This window comes from Tamandua tetradactyla, chromosome 22, assembly GCF_023851605.1.
Source record: "Tamandua tetradactyla isolate mTamTet1 chromosome 22, mTamTet1.pri, whole genome shotgun sequence".
NCBI lineage: Eukaryota > Metazoa > Chordata > Mammalia > Pilosa > Myrmecophagidae > Tamandua > Tamandua tetradactyla.
Genome location: NC_135348.1, coordinates 29,043,690 through 29,067,602, shown reverse-complemented (window position 1 = coordinate 29,067,602; position 23,913 = coordinate 29,043,690). Strand labels below are relative to the sequence as shown.

At 35.2% G+C, this 23,913-nt stretch overlaps 2 protein-coding genes across 10 annotated transcripts in view; one reads left to right on the top strand and one right to left on the bottom strand.

Annotated features, from left to right (window-relative positions):
- Positions 1–23,913, bottom strand: part of ELF2 (E74 like ETS transcription factor 2) — a 125,413-nt gene that overhangs the window by 4,978 nt on the left and 96,522 nt on the right. For 4 of the 9 annotated variants that reach the window (XM_077140004.1, XM_077140009.1, XM_077140003.1 and 1 more), the window contains 3 exons: positions 8,385–8,498; positions 6,045–6,218; positions 3,286–3,372 (listed from right to left, as the gene is read on the bottom strand). In XM_077140004.1, the coding sequence (XP_076996119.1) occupies positions 3,286–3,372; positions 6,045–6,218; positions 8,385–8,498 (375 nt within the window). Of the gene's footprint in view, positions 1–3,285; positions 3,373–6,044; positions 6,219–8,384; positions 8,499–15,038; positions 15,298–15,721; positions 15,954–16,443; positions 16,743–23,913 lie in introns of those variants that run through there. The other 5 variants (XM_077140008.1, XM_077140007.1, XM_077140011.1 and 2 more) reach the window with 5 other exon arrangements.
- LOC143666317 (uncharacterized) lies at positions 8,335–17,564 on the top strand. Its single transcript, XM_077140017.1, has 2 exons — positions 8,335–8,498; positions 16,444–17,564. The coding sequence occupies exon 2, from the start codon at positions 16,452–16,454 to the stop codon at positions 16,851–16,853; it is 402 nt and encodes a 133-aa protein (XP_076996132.1). The 5' UTR covers positions 8,335–8,498; positions 16,444–16,451; the 3' UTR covers positions 16,854–17,564.

Here is a 23,913-nt window from a genome sequence, read left to right as displayed (position 1 = left end):
TTAAAACATTTGTGCTTCAGTCTTAAAATGTGAGCTTTTTAAAACAGAAAACACTAAAATTAACATGGCAATTCCATAAACCAGCCATGTAGTCAAGTGTTAATTATAACAATAGCCCTGGATCACTCTACTAGCAAAATCTGAATATGAAGAAATATTAAAATATTTCTGTAGAATAAAATAAATATTCATCACATCCTATATGTTTAAGTGTAGTAGAAGATAGAAGCATTAAAAACCTAATCCTGCCCTCAAGGAATTTACAATTTAGTTGAGAAGAGAAAGAAAAAAAGTAGATGACAAGTTAAATAACAGTGTAACAAATAGCAGTTTGAAACAAATTAAGATATATCAAAGATTGACAATGCATAATTTTTTTCCAAATGAATGACAAAAGATTTCAAGAGGGAAAAAGATACATTAAATCTTAGAAGACAGCTAAGTTTTGCATAGAAGAGAAGGAAGGAATCTAAACAAATAAAATAAGGAACTTAATCCCAAAAGGAAGAGAACATCACGTTTTTTCTAACCTTTGAAAGGGAGCCAAGTACTGGCAGTGATAATGAGAAGACAACGTATTTGAGGCTGCTGTTTTTGTATAGTCCCTTCATAGCCTCTAGGAGCAGAAGTTCTTAATTGATGAAAGAACAGGAAAGAATGCTAAGAAAAATAGATGTATGTCACCAGGTCATCTTCGGGCTCCTGCTCACTATCTCACTACTATCCTCAAATCCAGATCCAAGTTACAGGCTGCATGAAACTTCCAACCCTAGCCACTGGTACCCCCATCACACTGAACTCAACACTGATGATCTTTCCCTGCATTTTATTTTCATTCTGGGTTTCCTTTAAGCTTCAACAAATTCAATAATAACCCATAACTGAACCCAGGAGGCATCTCTTCACCTAAAGAAACTATTAATACCTTCACTTCAGAATGTTATATTTGTTATGTCTGAAGCACTGTTACAACATCAGCGAAACTCTTAATATTACCATGCATAATGTTCAACTACATCAAGATGTACAGCTGGGCAATTCTATTTTGTTCACAACCAGAAGACTGTCAGGCCATATGAATGAACACACTAAATGTGAGCACAGAACTTCGTCTGGAAGAAATTTTTGCATGACACAATGCCCTGTACATAGTAGGGATTTGAATGTTTCTGTGTTTGTTGAATTAATTAGACTCATCAACATTCTCCAGGTTCTTTAAATACTCATTCCATCTCAATTTCCATCACCACATTAAAAATACCAATTCTACTTTTTATTTCAAGGAAAACAGGATTCAGAAAGGGACACCTTTACCAGTCAAGGTAGTTATTAGACCTGTGACAGATATTATATTGTAATTTTACAGAAGAGGAAACAAGCTGGATTTTTAATTGAGGTTTGACTGAAATAACTTTAATCTTTTATGTTACAACATGCACCTTAAATTTAATAAAATTTAATTTTAATAAAAGGTGATTTTGATTGGTAAAAATAGATCATCATACTTTTTCTCTAATGTCAGGCACAGGATCTTTGAGTACAACTGCAATAATTGTATAGTTATGGCTTAGCTTTCTAATACATTACTACTATCTAACTTTTAAAATTTTCAATATAATTTGCAAGAGAAAACCTAAGATGTTAGAAATGTAAAATAACCAAAAGAGAAACAAGGGACTAAGAAAGGTATCCTAAATCTGTCCCAAACAGAAATATCAGTTTCTAAATAAATAGGAGTTCAATGTAACTGGATTTTCTGATCTAACTATATACCAAATGTCTTTTGTAGGCTGTCGAGAGACTTAACTTTTGCTTTAGTTATTTAAAATTAAATATTTAACATAAAATCACCTCTTAAGGATGGAACAAATTTGAATATGTTAATCCAAAATTTCTGCAACTATTGAGTATTGGTTTGAAAACTTTTATTTGTGGAAGTAATAAATTTTTTATTATCAAAAAACATCTAAAATTAACACTGAAAAGTTACTTGATATAAAGTTACTCAACAAATTAAGAGAATATAAAACGTGGAAGGCTAGTGTGCTGGTTTGAAGGGATGTATGTACCCTAGAAAAACCATGTTTTAATCCTAATCCCATTTTGTAAAGGCAGCTGTTTCTTCTAATTCCTAGTCAGTATTGTATGTTTGAAACTGTAATTAAATCATCCCTCCGGAGATGTGATTTAATCAAAAGTGGCTGTGAAGCCGGATTAAGTGGAGGTTTGTCTCCACCCATTTGGCTGGGTCTTGATTAGTTTACTGGACTCCTATAAAAGAGAACAAGAGAAAGAGAGAAAGCCAGGAGATTCAAGAGATTCGAAGAGAACAGAACAACACAGCTATGAGAAGCAGAGTCCACCAGCCAGCAACCTTTGGAAATGAAGAAGGAAAACGCCTCTCAGGGAGCTTCATGAAGGGAAGCCAGGAGAGAAAGCTAGCAGATGATGCCGTGTTCGCCACGTGCCCTTCCAGCCGAGAAAGAAACCCTGACCCTGTTCACCATGTGCCTTCTCACTTGGAGAAACCCTGAACTTCACTGGCCCTCTTGAACCAAGGTATCTTTCCCTGGATGCCTTAGACTGGACATTTCTATACACTTGTGTCAACTGGGACATTTTCTCGGCCTTAGAACTGTAAACTAGCAACTTATTAAATTCCCCTTTTTAAAGGCCATTCCGTTTCTGGTATATTGCATTCCGGCAGCTAGCAAACTAGAACAGCTAGCTACCATTTTTGTTTTTAATGGGAATAAACAAATTCTAAAGCTAAAATATAACTTTTGTTCTGACTCATGACTGAAATTTGTTGTGTGAAAAATTAAATTCAGCTTGCCTTTAAATTTTACATTGCTTCTACTAGTTAAGAAATTATGCATCACATATAATGCTTATTTGTAAGCCTTCAATTCTAATCACATTATACATACACACATTTCCCCCAATAATGGTTCTTTAAGAAGGGTGCTCATCAGATTATCAGATTGCCCTTTTGACCTGTTTAAAACAAAATGCCTGTCCCCTCCCGCTGCTCACCCTAAACACAGTATATTAAATGGATATAGAATCTCAGCATGGTGTAGGGCCAGGCACAGACAGCTTGAAAACATTCCCCAGGTGATCCTAATATATGTCCTAATATATGTCCAGGTTAAGAACTACTGCCAGAGACAGTACTCCTCTCCCATGTATGCGTGTACTAAAAACAATGTTCTTACATATGTAAAATATCATGTGACTGAAAAAAAAATCATCTCATCTCCAAAACCACCCTTCCCAAATTACCTTTTCCTTCTCTGGGTTTCTTCTTTATACCTAACTCAGGAGACCCATTGGAAATTGGTGATTGCTGGGTCTTTGGTTTACGGCCAACTGAAAAAATACGATATTGAAACCATACATTGATTAGTAGAACTGTGATTAGCAGATTCTCTGATAACATATTATTCATGAAACTGGGCACTAATTTGTGGATTAATATACTCGATATGTTTGAAATGCGCTTACAAAAAGATCATCAAAAAGACTTCAGCAATTTTAGATTACAGTAGATAGTTGGTAGTAATTTCAATGTGCATGGCAAGTCAGGGAATACTTACCCTATTATTTACAAAGCCAGATCCTAGTTTGCTAATCTCTTCCATTAATGTCTAACAATGGAAACAAATCCTAAAATAAACTTTTTTGTTTTGTGTTCAACAAAACTGTTAGAAATAGCTTTACCTACCTACTGCAGAGGATGTGACGAGTGTAGTGCTTTGAGTTCAAATGAGGAAAAGTAAAAAATAGTATACTTTAAACACTCTACTGCTCTGAGCCAATCAATTCACCTGAATTTCAGTTTACTCGTTCAAACTCTCCACTTCAATGTGGTGAGGAAAGGGTGAAACAATTTTCCAGATAATTATTTTATATGTTTAATGAATGTTTCATCCTTCCCCTTTGTTCCTCTCTTCTGCTATAAGGTGCCCTCAATCATCCACAATGAAGAAAAGCAAGGGCTACACTTCTCTATGCTTAAGAATAACTGAAATGAGCTGTTTTCAATCCTCCAGACTGATGGACGAATGCTGGCAAGTGAGGGGAAACCTCAAGAAAGAGATTGGGAATATTCTAGTATGTTATATTTGCAGATTAAGTATCTTGATTAGGTGACTATCACGCATCTGGGGCTTCTGAATTCACTTTATTCTTCACTATCAAGGATTAAGATTAACTATATAATGAGCTAAACTAATGTGTCTTAATTTATATTTCAAAATGCAAGGGTGCACTGGTGGTTCAATGGTAGAATGCCTGCCTTCTATGAAGGAGACCCTGGTTCAACCCAGACCATTCACTACCAACCACCACCACCCCAAAAAAATGTATCCATGTTTAAGGGGGTGCAACGATAGTCCAATGGTAGACTTCTCACCTGCCACAAGGGAGACCTGGGTTCAATTCCCAGCAATAACGGCATACTCACATGGAAAAAGAATGAAATGTACCTCCACCATACAAAAAAAGAAAATGCATAGCTACTGTTTTCTAGGATTTCATTCTGGTAATCCCAATCATTAAGAATCCTTGCTTGGCAAGTTGAAAGATAAAGTTCACTAGTCCCCTAGTTAGAAAACAGGGCTTAAATTTCTCAATTTAAGTAACAGTGAGTAAATTTTCACTGTCTCCTAAATTTAAACACAAAAGTCCACTTTCTCAATGGAAAGGTAAGCTCAAAAAGACTTATATTCTTATAAAGCATTTCCAAATCACGTTCCTTGAGACATTAATAAGTTTATTCCTCAGTAAGAAAAAAGGGGTTTACAATCAAATAACCTGCAGAACACTGCATGCAATCTCTCTTGGAAGATTCAAAATGCACATATTAGTATGGTAAAGTCTCTGAAAATTAAAAAAAGGCTTTGCTATTAAAAAATTACCCATCTAGGCTGTTTTATATACGTATAACCTAGTAATTAGTGATAAGAATGATCAGGTCAGGATTAAGGTAATTCAGAATACAGGGGTAAGGAAAACAATGCGTGTATTTTAGAACTTCACCTACTCTTTGATACCAAAGGAAGAAAGTTTTATTATATCCAGAACCTAGGTTTTCTGTAGCACGTAATCTAACTCAACCTGTCTGGGTAGATCATTTAAACAATCCAAATACAGGGAGCCGAGAATAAGAATGAGAGCCTTGAATTCTGGATAGCTTAATGTAATGCCTGGATACATCCCAGAATATATTAAGCAGATAATCAAAAAGTATTGGCAAAGTTCCTTGAGGGATGGGAGAAAAATTATGGAACTATTAGACTTTACCACCATGGAAATCCCGGAGACTGTGCCAAACGTTAGGGCCACCCAAATCAATAGGCCAAATCCTTGATCTTTTTTTTCTTTTAATATTTTTATTGTAAACCACAAACAAACATCCTTGACATACAAACATTCCATACATAGTATACAATCAATGGCTCACAATATCACCACATATTTGTGTATTCATCACCATGATCATTTTTTTTTTGGAACATTTGCATCTCCAGCAAAAGAAATAAAAAAGAAAAAAGAAAAACTCATACATGCCATACTCCTAACCCCTCCATCTCACTGACCATTAGTGTTTCAATCTACTCAGTTATTTTAACCTTTGTTCCCCCCATTATTTGTTTATTTTTTACTCATCTGTCCATACTGCAGATAAAAGGAGCATCAGACACAAGGTTTTCATAATCACACAGTCACATTGTGAAAGATCAGAAAGAAGGCAAATGTGTAGGGAATCTCTGAACTTCTTTCTTTGTGTTCAATACCTGTTAAAATCTCATCTGCAGACATGTACTTTCAGAATGCAAATCGAAACTCCTTGAAACATTATGAACAAGTTAAAACACAAAACTAAAATCTCAGTCTGCTGAGCCTTTGAGAATATCTAGGTAAAATGACATCAATCTTAAATCTACAGCATATATTGTATATTCTATATCCCTTGACGAAGGAAAAAAAATCAGAAAACATTTCCTCTGCCTTCACAGAAAGATACAAGTATACTCTACCTTTTTTCTTTTTCATTGGTTCATGGCTATCCGGTGATGTAGGAATAGGAGAGGTATCCATTGGCTCAGACTCTTCAGTTGACACCTCCACTACAGTTTCTGTAATGACATCTGGCCTCATAGCAGCATGGATAAATTCTGGAGTTGATACACAAGGAGGAACAAACACTTCCACTATAAAAAAAAGTTGAAAAATTAAAATTTCCCAACCCCATTAATATTTCTTATGTGGACAGTTCAATATTCAGAAGGGGTGAAGTGAAGTGTATTCAAAGAATTAAAGCAGGATAAGAGCTTAATACTCAAGTGGTTAATCTGCTGAATATTCAATATAATCTAAAGTATGGAAGAAAATAAATGCAAAGAAAATCACTTTGAAGAAAATGTTAATCCACTGGGTAAAACTGGGATCATGAGTGGTCTCTGTCCCCTTATTCACTACTTTTAGAAACCGGCAAGCTCATTATACAAAATTTTTAATTATTTGACAACTGGGAAAGCATTGGAAAATAAACTAATAGTATTATAGTGAGTTCTTTAATAATCACTTTACTTCCACATACCCATAATTACTCTTTAGGTAATATAATATACATGGTATAAAATTAAGATTTATAAAGAGGCATTATATTCAGTGAAAAGAAAGCACCACTGTAGTTCATTTTAGAATATGAAGAACAGGAAAATTTGTGTCCCTACAATGTATACCACCTTTCAATATTTAAGATTTAATTTAAGGGAACAAGGTTCTGATGTTTGAGGTCACTAAAACAGTACATACAGATTGCTAGCTGGTATTCTATTTCATACAATATGTTGCTCCAGCTTCCTTCCCATATGTCCTAATAACCAGGGGTCTAATATTTCTATTTCAATTAATAGATGCAATTAATATATCCCATTATGGATTAATACATTTACCAATAATGCCCTAATTTTCTTCCCATAACCCTGAAAAATACATGAGATTCCCATATCAAATAAAAAGTATGACTGCTCTTAGCATTCATTATAAATCCCGATAAGAAGGAAGGCCAATCTTACTAGATACCAAGCCAACTAACATTTAAAATTGGACAAATTAAAATCTGGACAAATCCAGATAACTCCTGAAACCTAACCCAGCCTCTCCAGAACATCAGATAGTTCCATTTCCCTACCCTATATTACTGACAAACCCTTCCAATATGAAAAATTTAGAATTACCATAACCCAAATACCCCTAAAGAGAGGGATGGAAAGATCAAAGGTAAGTGTGGAATTATACAAAGAAGACAGGATTCAACAAATGAATATGAATGCTGAATCATTAAATTGATATCTCTTTTAGTCTCCAGGATTTTAGAGGAGCTAGAAGTAAAAACCTAAAATTGTGAAATTGTAACCCATGTCAAACTCTGAAATCTGTTCTACAACTAATTGTGGTTGTATTTTTCGCAAAAAAAAAAGAAGGAAAAAAAGCCGATTTTGATGATAAAAAAATATTGAAGCTCTCTAGCTTCTATATTCTGGAGCAGCTAGAAGGAAAAATATGAGAGGATCATATGGTAGCCCATGACAAACTCTGGGATCTGTCCTGTAACTAATTGTTGAAGAGTGTTTTGAAAATGATTGCTTTTTTATTTCTTTGCTTTCTATATGTGTTATACTATACAATAAAAAAAGTAAAAAAAAAATCTGGACAAATGACTGTCAAGGGCAGTCTTAAAGGAAAAAACAGACCAAAAGAAAAGGAAACATCATAATATGAAGGGAGTGTGAGGAAAACGGTGAAAACTACCTCTTCTCTCCACTACGGATGGTTCTGATTTATCACTAAATAAAGGCTTGAAAGTGGTCATGAGGGCAACTACCCCAATCTGTCTTGCTGTTAGGAACTACCAAGACTTATAATTAACCCAGTTAAGGGAAGAGACCTATTAAATATATTTATTTATTTTTATTATTATTTTTTTTTTAGCATGGGCAGGCACCGGGAATCAAACTCGGGTCCTCTGGCATGGCAGGCAAGCATTTTTGCCTGCTGAGCCACTGTGGCCCGCCCAAGAGACCTATTATAAATAGCAATTTAATAAACATTTGTGTGTCCATAATGGACATTTTTCTGTATCATTTATTTGAAAATTATTTAAAATATTTAAGATTGGGGGCTTTAAAGATCAATACTGCTGTCAGGTTATTTATGTATAAAAATGACCTTTGAATACGCCAAAAAAAAAAAAAAAAAGACCTCTGAGAACACAAACAATCCCTCCGCAATTAAAAAAAAATTAAAAAAATTCATCTAATATATTCATTTTTAGGCAATATAAATAATTTTAAAATGAACTGTTCACATACCAGGACTTCTTGAATCCCTCAGGCAGGTAGGAGATTCCATATGAAGCAGGGCTTCAGCAGCTTCAATTGTCTTATCCGTACAGTGTGCATTACTGCTATGAACTGATGCTTCCACTGGGGAAAAAATAAGTCCTGCTCAGTTAAAAATGCACTTTCATACACTTGCACTCATTACTAAACACATTACTAAACTAAAACACATTGCTGTATAAGAAATAAACATAAATTCACTCCCATGTGATAATTCTAAGTAAGTCACTGATAAATTAGTCTATATTAAATTACTTACAAAAATAATTTAAAAACCCAAACAAGTGAGTTAGCTAACACTTTGTAAAATGAATGTTGATTTCAAACCAATGAGATTAATCAGAAATTACTGGGAAATTTCTGGATCTTATTCAAAGAAAACTAAGATAGACACTTGAAATTTGATCCCTGAATCAACTTTCAAAAACTTGGAGAGAAAAAAAGGACAGTCCTAAGTGGTCAGTTATATATTATATGTACTGCCACTAGCCAGGGGTAAGAAGCTAGCAGAATCAGTCAGAAACACATCTTATTTCTAATTTAATTTAATGAATTAGTTCAACTCTTATAGACTCCCCTGAGTCAACACACTCCAGTAAGGACTGCCTGGATAACAACATGCAAGTTTCCATGTTTTTTCTTTCATAAAGGCTTTTCTAATTCTATTACCCTTTATATCTCCCTTCTAGCACTTGTTTTATGCCCTGCCAATTAAGCTGCTTGTGAAACAGCAAAGTATACAGCAGTGGTTTGGGTTTTCAAGTCCAATATCTTGGGTTCTGGGCTCTGTCATCTATTATTTCTGCTACCTTAGGCAAGCAACTTACATCTCTCCTAAACCTCAGCTTACTCTTTCACAAAATACAACTACTATTTACTTTATATAGTTGTGAGAATTAAGTGAAATGATCTGCACAAAGCACTTCACGCAGTGAATGGCATACAGATTAGGACTCAATAAATGATGATTACTTTTTATCAATTCTGTAAGATTATAAACTCCTGGGTCGCAGGGAGGCTATCTTAACTCATCTTTATATCTGCTACAGTTCCTAACATAAGACGTTCCATACAGTAGGCATGCAACTATTTCTTCTATGTACTGAATCTAAGGACAACCCACTGACCTTACAGAAAAATTGGCAATTCAAGCACAAACTTATTAACTTTTAACTATACTTAATTTCACATCCTATCTTAAAATACTGGATAGTCTACTTGGCAAGAGGTTCTCAAACAAATATGTAAAGGTTTCAATTTGATAGATTTTACTCAAGATGTCCCCTAAAGGAACTAACAAAAAGTATTTTATACAAATTCCATAAAACCATATTACAAATTCATAAGTTCTATATAATAAAAACATGAGTCATTTAAAAATGTTTCCAGAAAACTTTTAATTTAAAAAAATCTCAAAATTCACCAAATACTAAAACCTCAGCCTTCAACACCAACAGTCCTTTGGAGAGCATTTATAAAAATCCAGTGACTGTTTTACCACCTGTTGCACATCATCCACACTCTCACCAAGGTACTGGGTCTCTCCAGTTGCTCTTTCCATTTATGGAAATCTGCTCAAAGCTAAATGGTTCCAGAGAGGCAGCCAAACCTCTAAGTAAATCTATCTTTAGGTGACCCTGCTTACTCTCTTATCTGCGGCTTCACTGAAGCAAAGGATTCAATCAGGCCTTTTCGTTCAACTTTAAGAAAGTTAGTATCAATAAATATAAGTATTCTTTTTCAAAGTGCTTCTCTATAATGCTTACAATCAGTAAAAACAAACAAAAAAACTTGGAAAGCTAATTCCATTTACTAACTCAAACATATGAATATGAATGCTAAACACATTAAGACAAATAAAATCTAAGAGTCCACTCTTAGGTCAATTTATAATAATGTAGTCGAGACAGTTTCCTAAGTAGTTAACACATTTTGTAGAAGTGAGCACTATCTCTCTATAGTAAGTCAAGAAGTAAATCTGAGTATAAAAATTAAAGAAATATTTCTCTAGTTCAAGTTTTAAAAAAAATTTTCAGTACTGTTTTGCTCAGATCAACAATTCAAATAAAATTTACACTAAAAATTTTGAACCACTCATGAAAATAAACATGAATTTAACAGTACTGGGCAATCAAAGAGGGCAAATAACAAGGAAGGGCTGAAAAATAAGATTGCTTATCTCTGATTGAAAACTTGATTTACTTATATCTTTCTAGACCTATGTATGAAATATATAGGAAGAAAAAAGTAACTCATTTTAAAAATAAACAATGAAGCTAAAGTAATCTGATTGGTATCATTTTCTAGTCTCTACTAGTTGGTGTTACCAGTCAATCCTCTCGCAGACATAATCTCATCAAATTTCAAAAATGATTTAAATTTTAAACACAGTGCCAAAAACACCATTTGCTTATTATGTTCTTGTTTACTTTGGTAAAAATCTTCTTTTGTCAAATGGTATTTGTATGTTAGACTATTCCAGACTCATTCAACAGCTGTTACAAAATACCAAACTTGGTAATTAAGTCTGACAAGAGGCATACCTCTCAGCTTTGCAGAAAAGAATGCTGGCAATGGATCTAGTTCGTAACAATGTTCTCAGGTCAAAAATAAATTTGGTAGCAATTTAGTTTGATAGCAGAGGAAAAAAATTAGAAAACATAAAGTAATATTACAAGGTAATTCAACCTCATAATTCATTCAACAACTGCACCTGATTTACCACAGCCAATCCTCTAATGCCCAGGGCTATAACAGTAATAGTAAGTGAACACAAATAAATGAAATACCAAGAGGGGAAAGGTAAAGGTCTGTGATACTCCATTTAAATAAGTAGCCCCTTAACCTTCCAATCAATATAGCTACATTATAAGGTATAAAAGAAAACTAAAATTATCTTAACCAGAATTGTCCAATAAAAATTTGAGCCACATGTATAATTTTAAATTTTCTAGTAGTCAATTTTTAAAAAAAAAGTAAAAAGATAAAATACTTTTATTGAACCTGGTATTATCAAAAATGGTCATACAAACATAAACAATATAAAGAAATTTCCTCCTTTACTTCAGTTTTTAAATTTAAGTGAATTTAAATTAATAATTCAGTTTCTCAGCCAGATTCCAAGTATTCAATAGCTATAATGGTGATTACCATAATGATAATAATGGAGACCTAAACACAACTTCAATTCAGCTTTTTCTCAAACTTTTTTGGTCAAAATCCTTTTACACTCAAATTAACGAGGAATGCAAATAGACAAGGCCTATCTAGAGATCAAATCTGAAACTAAGACTGAAAAAAATTGTAAGACATTTATTACTTCATTTAAAGAAACAACACACTACTTATAAGCATAAATAGTATTTTTATGAAAACAACTTTTCTAAAAATATTTAATGTACGGCCTTCTTTTACATTTTTGCAAATCTCTTATGTTTGGTTTAACAGATGATTCTCATATTTTCTTCATTCAATCTATTGTAATATATGTCACAAAACCTCTTCAAAACTCCTCTGAAGACTTCTGAAACTAAAAAGGCAAATGATATTTTAGTATTATTATTATTATGAAAATAGTTTTGACTTCACAGACCCCCAGAAAGTTTCTCAGGACCCCCAGCAACCCTGGGGGTTGCTTTTGGGGAACAAACTGTTAATTTATTATCAAATGTAATTAATAACAACCAAATTCTATCCTCAAGTTTCTCTAAACCTTAGCTTTTAAACATAAACATTAGTGTGGAGATGAAAAATAATATGAATCCATTTCAATAAATAAAACAGTAGTATTTTGTCCATTTACCTACATATACAAAATATCTTTTTTTAAGCTTTTAAGTATTTCCTTGAAGTCATCTGAACATTTAAGCTATGAACAGAATGAAGGATTTAAGTAATTTTCAAGAATATCCTCTTGCCTGACCATCTCCACCAACCAAATTTATTTCTAAAGGAAATTGCTTTGTGTGGAGTTATCCTGATTGACCATATTGTGATGATACTCTTTAACTCAGTTTTTATATGAAATTTTAGTACCAATACTGTAATGAATTCTGAAGGTTAACTGCTTAAAAACATCCTCAAATAAAATGTTTCAAAAGAAAATTAATCTGGCCTGCCATGCCAGAGACCCAGGTTCAATTCCAGGTGCCTGCCCGTACAAAAAAAGAAAAACGAAAATTAATGCCATTTTGGCAGCTTTACTTTGACATATGGTTCATCTTTTCGTATACGGCTAAGTATGTGATTTTTTCAATTTGATGAACTTTTCAATATTGATATTATATATTCCTATTTATAGTATATTAGAAATTTTAGATTCAAATTTAAAATGAACATTGACAAACTAGACATTTGTTTTGTCAGTGAAAATACTTAGACTAAATTTCCAGAAACTTCTTTCCTTTCCATTTAACTGCATTAAAGTAGAACAAATCTTCTGGCAACCCTATTTCTTTTTTTTTAGAAATCATTCCATTCTACATATGCAATCAGTAACTCTTAACATCATCACATAGAACCCTATTTCTTAAATTTAAAAAAAGGAAGAGAAAAAAGCCAAGGCAAGTATACTTAAGAAGGAAGAATCTTTTAAACTGAAAATCTCCCAGAAAGCCCAGACCATATGTACACAATACTTTGATTTCACATAAATATTATGAACGTAACAAGGCTAAACATTAATTTTTGTTATTGTAAGCTATATATACTAGAAATGAGCCTAAATTTCTAAATAAATTATACCACAGACTTATTCAACTTACCAACATGGCCTCAAATCAAATTCCAACTTGGCACACATTTATATTTTCAAAGATGGGCTAAATTAACCTTCCAATCACATAATGAACTCACAAGTCAGGTTCACTTATATGGTATAATGTAAAAAAAAAAAAAATCCAAAAAAAAGAGCAGCCTTCACTCTCCATTAAATATATCAGAGTCATTTATAATTTTAGACTTTTAAAACTCATTAGAAATCAACTATTCAATTCTACCTCTTAACAGAAAATGAAGCTTCAAAAAGGTTCACTGGTATACAGCTAGTTTAATGAAAGACAGATATAGATCCTCATCTCTGACTTCAGGGTCAAGGCTCTTTCTCATACATCATGTTACCAGTGAAAGTTTTATAAAGTATGTCAAGTCTTTATCACAAAAATATACTGTACATTAAAATGACAGTGATTTTAATAAATAAGCTCATTGAGCAATAAATGAGCACTATTTATTTTGTCCTTAATTCTAACTCCTCTGGTAGCACAGTTGATAATTACCTAAGGAGAGCACACACATGATAGATGATACTCAAGCTCCTAAAAGAGGAAAATTAAAAATATATTCTCTAATACCTTAATATGCAAAAATAATAGTGGTAATATTAAGTCCTTTTCACTTGCTTAGAAACAGGTTATACTAACAATATTTAACTTAAAGTTTATCTCCCCTAGTAAGTGTGCTTTACTATGGATCATTCAGTATCAATCAACAACTATAGCAATCACTGTAGCTGATTACATTTATATATTATATAGATTGTCATGTCTCAATTAGACAATAAAATCTTTGTAAGGAAGAATTATGTCTAACACTTGCTGATAAAGGGTGACAAAAAAAGTTATCATTCTGTCCATTTCACAAGTACAAAATTTTACACTAAACATTCCTTTCCCAATGGCACTGGAAATTAGCAGTAACAAAAATTTAGAACAATGATTCTCAATTTTCAAGGCCACCTTTCCTCCATAAATTTCGATTCACTGAATTAACCCTGGGTAAATTAGCAAACTTGTCTCAATCTCCTTTTAAAATAGAGTTTGTAAAGTAGTTTCAGACTACATGAACATGATTAAAGAAACAGCCTGAAAACAATTATCCGTAATGGCATTCTTCACAAGATATAATGATAATAAAGGGAAACTTTGAGGATTGTATACACTAGAAACTGCAGCAGGACTGGAAAACTGCAAAATTAACTTTGTTTTAAACCCTCATTAAAGGGAGATAAACCTTTTGTACTTTCAAACTGAGAACTATCTTAAACCACTTCAAGTAAAATGTATACAGGTCACATTTTGCTAGTAATTCTAAAAGCTTATAAAATATCTTTCATTGGCAAATTAACCCCTCTTACTTTTACTGTATTTTTCAAAGTCCTCTGACTGGAGGAGTTTTAAATATTGTTAATTTCTAAGTATCCTTACAACCAATAATGTAAGCCCAAAACTCCCATTCCTTAACTAACAATGGACTAGACATACAAAAGGAACCAAGTTCTTACTGTGCTCTGCATCTTATTCACTAAAATTTAAGTTCTTTCTCTGAACAGAAAGTAACTGTCAAATGGGGTTTAATCACTACTCAAGGTAAATTGTGACTTTTCTTTGGGACCTTTGAAACGTACAGAATAAAAGCCTGGTAACATGTCATACAATACATACACCATATATATTATTCCCAACTTTATTTGAAGTTAAAGATTCTTCTGCTCTGTAAAAATAAACACAACATGTATTCATGATTTCCCCAATCGAACTGAATCCCTTAGTTTCATCAACCGAACTACCAATTTCAAGCCTCCTACCTAAAAACAGATGGAAAACTCAGGGTAAGATTTTTTACAACCTTAGTTTTCGGTGCTCATTTCTCATCTTCCAATTCCCACTGATGGCGATAATTAAATAGGAGCCGCGGAAAGTAACATCTATGCTTACTATTACAGTAAGTAAATAGTACGCAAGCACTGCTACAATTCAGGGCCCTTACGGCGCTAGCTACTATAAAGTAAAGCCTCTTTTTCTATGTAACTTAAGTCCGTGCCCTTCCGCTGCAGCAGTCGCGCTGCACATCCCCCACTCCTGCGGCCACTTCCGTGTTTACACTCCTCTTCCCTCCAATTCCATGCGTACATTGTCAGCTACACTCCCGCCCAATCTTCATTGGCCCAGCGCGATTCTGTAGTCCCGCCCCCAGAAAGCAACGTTCTTATTTGGAGTATCTCAAAGAGCAGATTGGAATCAGAGGCCTGTCAATCCCGTCCGTTCTGTCCTCTCCCCAGCGCTTCCGCTATGGTGGGAGGTTTGGGGGGGAGGGGAAATGGGGACAATTCCGTGCTGAGACTTCCCTAGGGCCATGACTCCCTCCCGCCCGCCCCACTCCTTCACATTCAGCCGCTGTTTACAAAAATAAACGTTCTTCTCTAACACCCCATAGTTCCAGGTCAGGGGTACAAACGATATTCCATGTCTTTCCCCCACTCACCCCCTTAAAAAAAACAGCATAGGAGGGAAGGGGCATAGATCTAGTACCTGCAATCAGTCAGTCACCCATTAAATGAGGCAAGGGAGGCGGGCCCCTGAGAGAAACACGTCCCCGGTACTCAACACGGAGCGACCTTTCCAGAACCGTTACTCCGGGGACTGCGTAAGGTGGGGACGTGAGGAAAAGGGTCAAAGCGTGTGGGCGGGGGGCGGGAATCGGTGCACCGGCCATCGCCCGGGCTGCCTCGTCCACGCGGAAGTCATGGATCTGTGGACCAAGCCTGAAGGGAGAACCCGGCGGGGGCGGTCAGCGTTCACCGGAGAAGCCCGCCGCCCCCGACACGGGCAGGAGCGGCCTCTCCGGCCAGACAGCGTGGCAGGCGCAGCCGAGAGACAACAGCCTCACTCACTTCCTGGTTCCTCAGCAACTGGGGTGAAGCGCACAACTCGTCCGCCCCTGAGTCCCCAACTTCACTGCGGCTCGGTTCTCTAGCGCCCGCTGCCAGCGCTCTGCCCGGCAGCTGCTGCCGCTGCTGGCCGAACCCACCCTGAAGCGACAGCGCCAGATTCGAGGCAGGTTATTCTCCAAGGTGATCACTTCCTGATTCGTCGCCTCCATTACTTCGTTCACTACCCCCCCTCCACTGGCCGCCCCAGTGACTGAGGTAGAGACACCCCTGCACTGACCGCTACAAGGCAGTCACCCCGCCTTCCGTGCACCCCCTCTTCTGCTGCACCGATGCACAGGAGAAAAGTTCCCCGGCCCTTACCGGCCCGGATGAGCAGATCCAGCTGGTTCGTGGGTCCCTCATGCAGAGACGTCGCCATGTTTATCCCGGGGCTGGAGCTGCTGCTTCACATTGACTTACACCGTGAGCAGCGGCGGCTGGGGAGGAGGCGGAACCCGCGGCCGGAGACACACGCCGTGCTTCCGACACACTCACGCACTCGCACACACTCACACGCCCGGATCCTTGCGCGTCCTCCGACAGGAAGCCGAGTCCGGCCCGCCTCCCGCCGCCGGGCTGAGAAACCCCACCACCTAACGGCAGGGGCGGCGGCGGCAGCGACGGCCTGTCTCCGACTGGCAACGCGATCCTTCCGCCCCGCGCCCAGACAGGAAGTCCCGGACGCCCGTGCCGGAGAGCGCTCGCCGCTCCCGGCGAGAAGAGACACCTGAGGCTGGGAAACCGCCCCAGGAGCCGCGGCTTGGACACGGCCTCTCGGCAGGAAGAGGCACATTTCACGCTCTGCGGAAGAAAAGTCTGCATTAGTCCCCCGCTATGGAAAAGAGCCATTAATCAAATTTTCTTCCAGGAAGAGCTCTGATACCTGGTCCCGCAACTGCAAATAAAGGTGGCTATTTAACTTGTTGTGGCCTTATCAAAGCTTACGTAACACGTAACCCATTCACTTGAAAGAGCAGCACTTTTCAAGTGAACCTAGAAGATACTCTAAAAGCTTTACTAGGAAAGGAGCTTCCAGCTACTTTCAGAGACCGACTTCATCCTTTTCCCTTTGCAGGAGTATCAGAGAGCACAGTAAACAGGTTATTTGGTCAAGAGTCGAACACACCAGCCTCTGGGAAATTAGTCATGAAATTCCTGTACCCTTTCATTTCTGTTTGCTTCATTTCAAACATTTATATCACCGACCACTTCAAAAAAAAGTGTTTTTAAATATAGACACCAACCTTATTACAAATAAACTACGTATTAAGATGCAATCAAAGAGGGAAATAAATTGCCACTTAATGACTACAAACTGAAAATACAGGAAATCAAACCAACAGAAAGATGCAAACTGAGGCTTCGTTTAAACAGAAAAAAGTTCCCCTGGTTTCAGAATTCTATAATATAAAAATATTTGACACAAAATGTTGTCCTAAATTTGCTTCTACACAAAATTTATGTAAAGCCCTGTCTCCCACAGAGTAAGCGCGCTGCTGCATTAAACACAAACACGGCTATTACCAATTTAAAGTAATAGACAATTAAAGTGACAATTTTTATGCTCTGAATTAATTGTGCTGATAATCTTGAGAAAACAAATATTCCAGCGGTAATATTTAGTATCATTTCAAAAAGTTTGCCCAAACTCCGTGCAGAATCAAATGAGATTTACACAATCCATGACTATTCTTTCTCATTTCTTCTCACATCCATTTATTCTCGTTCTTTTCCCCTAACCCTACCACTATCCTCACCCTCTCAACATCCCTCCAATCTACCTGCCATTTCCAAAATACAATTCCCCTAAACCAAGTATCTTTCCTGGATTAGGTAACCTGCCATGAATTGGAAAAAATAAGCTATTTGACTTGTAGCCTTTATTTATTATAATCAATTTAAAATAAGGCATCATCCATTGATAGGCATCATCTTAAAATGAGACCTACCCAGGTGGGGGATGACAAGGAACACGAAGGGGTAACTGCTGGCTTTAGGCAGATAACTGAAACTGATAGTAAATCTGAATGTCCACTCCTATTGGTAGTTTTGCACTATTCTGTTTAAAAGGGAAATGAGTAACTTAAGCCAAAGGTTTGTTTTTTCTTGAGATGACAAGTCAATTTGGCTTAAGAAGGAGTACTCCTCTTAGTATGGAAAAGTGTTAGCTTGGAGCCTGATCCGTAACTTTTACCTGGCTATTTGCTTCTTGCAATGTATCTTAAGTAGTGAATAGTGTATTTGGTGTGTGTTTTTCTCTCTGTAAATTCTAATTATGTATATATAAATGTATGTCAACCCTAAATTTTAAGCTCCAAAAAAAACAGAATCATTAAGGAAACAGAGAACAGAAGACAACAGTTATTATATGTTATACACACAATATATAAAGAAATTAATGTAGAAAGGCTGGAAAATATTCTATATATTCGAAGTTCTTGTATAAATATAATTTCCCGGGCTTTAAATGTAATTCTGCTTTGCTGCTGTAAATTCAGTTCTGCCTTGCTACTATAACTAGGCTTTCAAATGTCACCAATACTTTTTAGAGACTAATAATACTATACTGGGAATAGCAAGTAAAGGTTGGCTGCTGCTGCTGCAAATATAAATTGGCACAAACTTTTAGGAAAGCAATCTGGTATTATATATCAAGAGGTGCACATTTTATGACACAGAAATTTCATTTGGGGACCTAGCCTGAGTAAATAATAAAGATATCCAGTGGCTTGTTCTTTTAAAAATAATGTGTTAGAAGCATTTTTAATAACATGGGAAAATATTCATAAAATAACTATGGAAGGATTTAAGTACATATGTATTTTTTCCACACAATATGACCTAAACATATGTGACACACACTATGGGTATGTGTGTGTGTAAATGGTTGGATGGATGGATGATAGATACACGCTTATCTGCATTTCTCAAATCCTCAAAAATTGAGCAAGAACAGGTAGACTAGCATAGTAGACACAGAACAAATTCATGTTCTGCTTCATATTACAGAAAGGTATCCCCTGTATCAAAATTGTTGCTGTATCCCTGCAGAAAAAATAATTGTTAATATTAACAGAGCTAATTTGCTTTGAGTGCTTTCCAAATAAGTACTATGCAAAACAATTTATCTTCATTTTTTTCACTTATTCCTCTGTATATTCTTATGAGATAAGTATCACTATGATGTTCATTTAATAGTTGAGGAATCTAAAGTTCCTTGCACAGGGTCATATACTTAATGAGGGGCAAGACTAGGACCCAAACATCCCGACTCCAGTGCCCTTACTCTCACACTCTTTAAACTGCAAAGTAGCAATGCTTGCTTATCTATTATGATGTATTTAGTATGTTTAGATTTTTCTTGTACATAAATTCTTTGTATTCCTCTCTTCAAGAAGTGGAGCCTAAATCTCCTGTCCCTGTGAGTATATGGGCTGGACTTACTGACTTCTAACAAATAGAATGAAGCTGAAGTGATGGTGTGCAACTTCAGAAACCACGTCATAAAAGAGTGGCGTCCTGCTTGCTCTCTTCCTCTCGGGTCACTCGCTTGTGAAGGAAGTCAACTACGATGTCATGAGTACACTCAAGCCACTATGGAGACGCCCATGTGGCAAGGAAATATGGCATAATGCCAACAGCCATGTGCCTGAGTTCTGTTGGAGACAGTCCCTCCAGTCCTTCAGTCAGGGAAGGGATCAAGCCTTCAGTCAACTGCAGTCCTGGCTGACAGACTGTAACATCATGAAAGACCCTGAGATAGAACCATCTAGCTAAGCCACCTTTATCCAAAAACTGTGTGAGGTATTAAACGGGTTATTTTGAGCTGCTCATTTGTTATGCAGCAATAATAGATAATTAACACAAGGGGAAGGGAGGATTTAAACTCTCAACTTGTCACAGCATTTCACAGCTTGGAAGAAAATCAGAAAAGAATAACGGTTTATAAATGACCTATAGAATCCTGAGTAATTCTTTTCATTTGTTAATTGTAGTCTGGAATCAACTTTTTTATCTCTAATCTCTGCATTTCAAAAACAAGTCTTAATACAATCATTATAATTAAAGTCTAATATAACCAAAAATAATTAGATACCCTTAGACTTTTTATAAAATTTAATTTTTATGCCAATGGCCACAAAATGTTCAGTGGTGCTTTGTGAATGACTTTATGATCCTGTAATAAACAAGATGAAAAAATTCTTGAGAAATATAATAAAAATATATATGCATATAATTAAAATACAATAAGATAAATACACACGCAAAAATTTTTTTTTCTTTTGGTGCATGGTCTGAGAATTGAACCTAGGTCTCCCGCATGGAAGGTGAGCATTCTACCATGGATCTCCTGGGCACCCTAACATACAACTTTGTTCACAATAGCATATACGTTTTAAATATTTTTATTTTTAGATTAACCTGGTAATTTCATTTGTATTTTCCCTTCATCTGGTATATAAAATCATAAAAAGTTGTGGTTGGAAAGGAACCTCCATATCACATCACTCAGAGGTTTTCCAAAAATAAAGGACTTGAACGTCATGATCTCTTTTCCCTGACCACCATGAATTAAATATTATACTTTTGTTTGTTTTTTCTTTTTTTAGATATTATACTTTTAAAACCAAGTATTTAATTGTATGTTCTATCAAACAGTGCTTTATGCTAGATTCTAGTGCAAAGAAAGGGCATTAGGATTTAAGTTTTAAAAATAATTATGGGTAAGAATAAAAGGGGAGGGGAATCTTCTCCATTAATGTTATTTGACTGGGAAATCAACACAGAGCTTTTAACTGTCAAACCTAGGGATCTCCTCTTAGTCTTCTTCTGTCTCTGCCTCTCCAAACAAATTATATTATTGACCACTTCTTATTGAAATCTTTCCCTTCATTTTATTTTCATGGTAGTAAGCTACCTGGTTTTGTTGTTTTTCCTATTTGCTTCTTTTCAATTGCCTTCACCCACTTCTACATAACTCTTCATTTTAACTATTCTCCCAAGGTATGATCCTTGGCCACGATCTCTTTTTATTCTCCATTCTTTCCTCAATGGTATTAAACATTCACCCCCAGGCCTTTCATATTATCTGTATACTGATTCTGAAGTCAGTGTCTCCAGTCTCCATCTTATTTATTTATTTATTTATTTATTTATTAGTTAATTTAAAGGCTCCAGGTCCTAATTTCCAATGGTATGTTAAACATCTCGATTTACATGACCCAAAGGTACCTTAAGGTCTCTTCCTTCATTTCTTCTATCAATAACATCACCATCTTCTCAGGTGATCTCATGTCATAAAATTTTTTAGGGGATTTAAAACATACAGAAAATTACAAAAATAATATTACAAATAGCCATGTTTCCACCATCCAGAACCAACAACTGTTAACATTTTGTCATTTATGCTTTAAGGTTTTTTTTTTCTTTTAAGAAATAATACATTATAGTCGACAATAACATGTTCTTTGAATACCATCCATTCCCATTCACCATTGTATTTCTCCAGAGAAACCACTATTACGAGTTTGGTGTATATTCTTCCAGTCCACTTTTTATATATTATGTATATGTGTATATTCATGTGTATAATATACTTATAAGTGTATGCATGTAAGCACATAGGTATCTTTAGTGATATAGTAGCATTTTGCATGCTTTGGTAACATAAATCGCATTATACTACATAATTTTTCATTCAAAAGTTACACGCTATATATTATATCAACAGAAGAGTAGAACATATGGAATAAAAATAAATAATAGGGGGAACAAATGTTAAAATAAATTTAGTTTGAAATGCTAGTGGTGAATGAAAGCGAGGGGTAAGGGATATGGTATGTATAATCTTTTTTTTCTCTGTTAACATTTTATTTCTTTTTCTGTTGTCTTTTTATGTCTTTTTCTAAATCGATGCAAATGTTCTAAGAAATGATGAATATGCAACTATGTGATGATATTAAGAATTACTGATTGTATATATAGAACGGAATGATATCTTAATGTTTTGTTTGTTAATTTTTTTAATTAATAAAAAGTTAAAAAATAAAATAAAATAAATATCCCTAACATAAAAAAAAAAAAAAAGCTACACGCTATCCAGATGGTACATGTAAATACAGCTTATGCTTTTTAAATGCTACAAAGTATTTCAGTGCATGGATTTACCCCATTTTATTTTGTCAGGTTATCTACTGGCAGGCAAATCAAGCTGTTTCCATTTTTCACTTTTATAAACAATGTGGCAAAAAAATTATCTATGTTTTCTCAAAGCATGTGTCCTAGTCTCTCCACAATCTATAACTAAAAACAGAATCCTATGTAATAGAACAGGTACATTTTAAATTTTTTTATGTTACTCTCTAAAGTGACTAAGCAAGTCTAAAATCCTCCAGGCAATGTATTAAGAGTTCCTATTTTCCCTACATTGTTTTCATCAGAAAATATAGGCAGACAGAAAGCTTTTGCCATCTGTTAGTGTCAAAAATATTTTGCTATTGTATAAATTCGTATGTACTTGATAAGTATGGAGAATAAACAATTTTTCATATGTTTATTAGCCATTAAGGTTTCCTCTCTATAAACTGCCTGATCATATCATTTGCCATTTTCCTAAGGCATTTTTTATCTCATTGATTTGTAGAAGTTATTAAAATATTCTAGAAAATACTTCAGATATATGTTACAGATATTTTCTGCCAGCTTGCTGCTTGACTTTTAAGTTGATTGGTCTATAGTATCTTTTGTCCTACAAAAATTTTCAATTTTGATGTAGTCAAATTAATACATGTTTTCCTTTGTATTGTTAAATAATCCTTGGAATAAAAAGGAAATCATAAAAAATTAGAAATATTTATAAATGAGTGACAATAAAATTATAACATGTCAAACTATGGTTCAATACAGTTGAAAAACTATGAAGCAGTCAGGAAATGAAAAGGTTTAAAAATAAACAAGTTAAGCATTCAATTCATGAAGATGATAACAGACAGAATAAAAAAGTAACATGGTAAGCCCAAAGGGCAGAAAAACATGAGAGAACAATAATTTTAAAAGCAGAGGTTGGGCGGGCCACGACGGCTCAGCAGGCGGAGTTCTCGCCTGCCATGCCAGAGACACAGGTTCAATTCCCAGTGTCTGCCCATGTAAAAAAAGAAAAAAAAAGCAGAGGTCAACAAAACCAAAAAGTGATTTTGAAAAAATTAAACAGATAGACCTCAGGAATTAAAATTAAACATATAGAACCTCAGGAAAAGAAGGTTCATATAAAACAGGCACAAAAGGGGGAATAACCACATCTACAATAGATATATTTTTAAAATAATGAATTAGAATTATGAACAATTATATGCTAAAAAAGTTGAAATCTAGATGAATTCTATAAATTCCTAGAAATATATAAAATTCCCAACAGACACAGGAAGAAAAAATATTAAACAGAAAAGTAAGCAGTAAAGAAATTAAAATGTAGCCCCACATGCAACACCGTGGGACATTTGGTGAGGCAAAATAAACCAGAAACAAAAGAGCAATTAATGTATGGTCTCATTTAGAAAATAAAATGCTTATAAGAAAACAGGGCCCAGATTGCAAGCTCTTATACCAGTCACAATTAGTTTGGCATAATAATTATCATTTCTGGATTTTGAGAGGCTCTTTTATGTATGTATAGCCTGGCATTTAGAGATAAGAACAAAGCCGATCAGGTCAGGATTTAAGTAACTCAGAACACAGGGGTAAGGAAGACATTGCTTATATTTTAGAACTGTACCTACTCTTTGAGACCAAAGG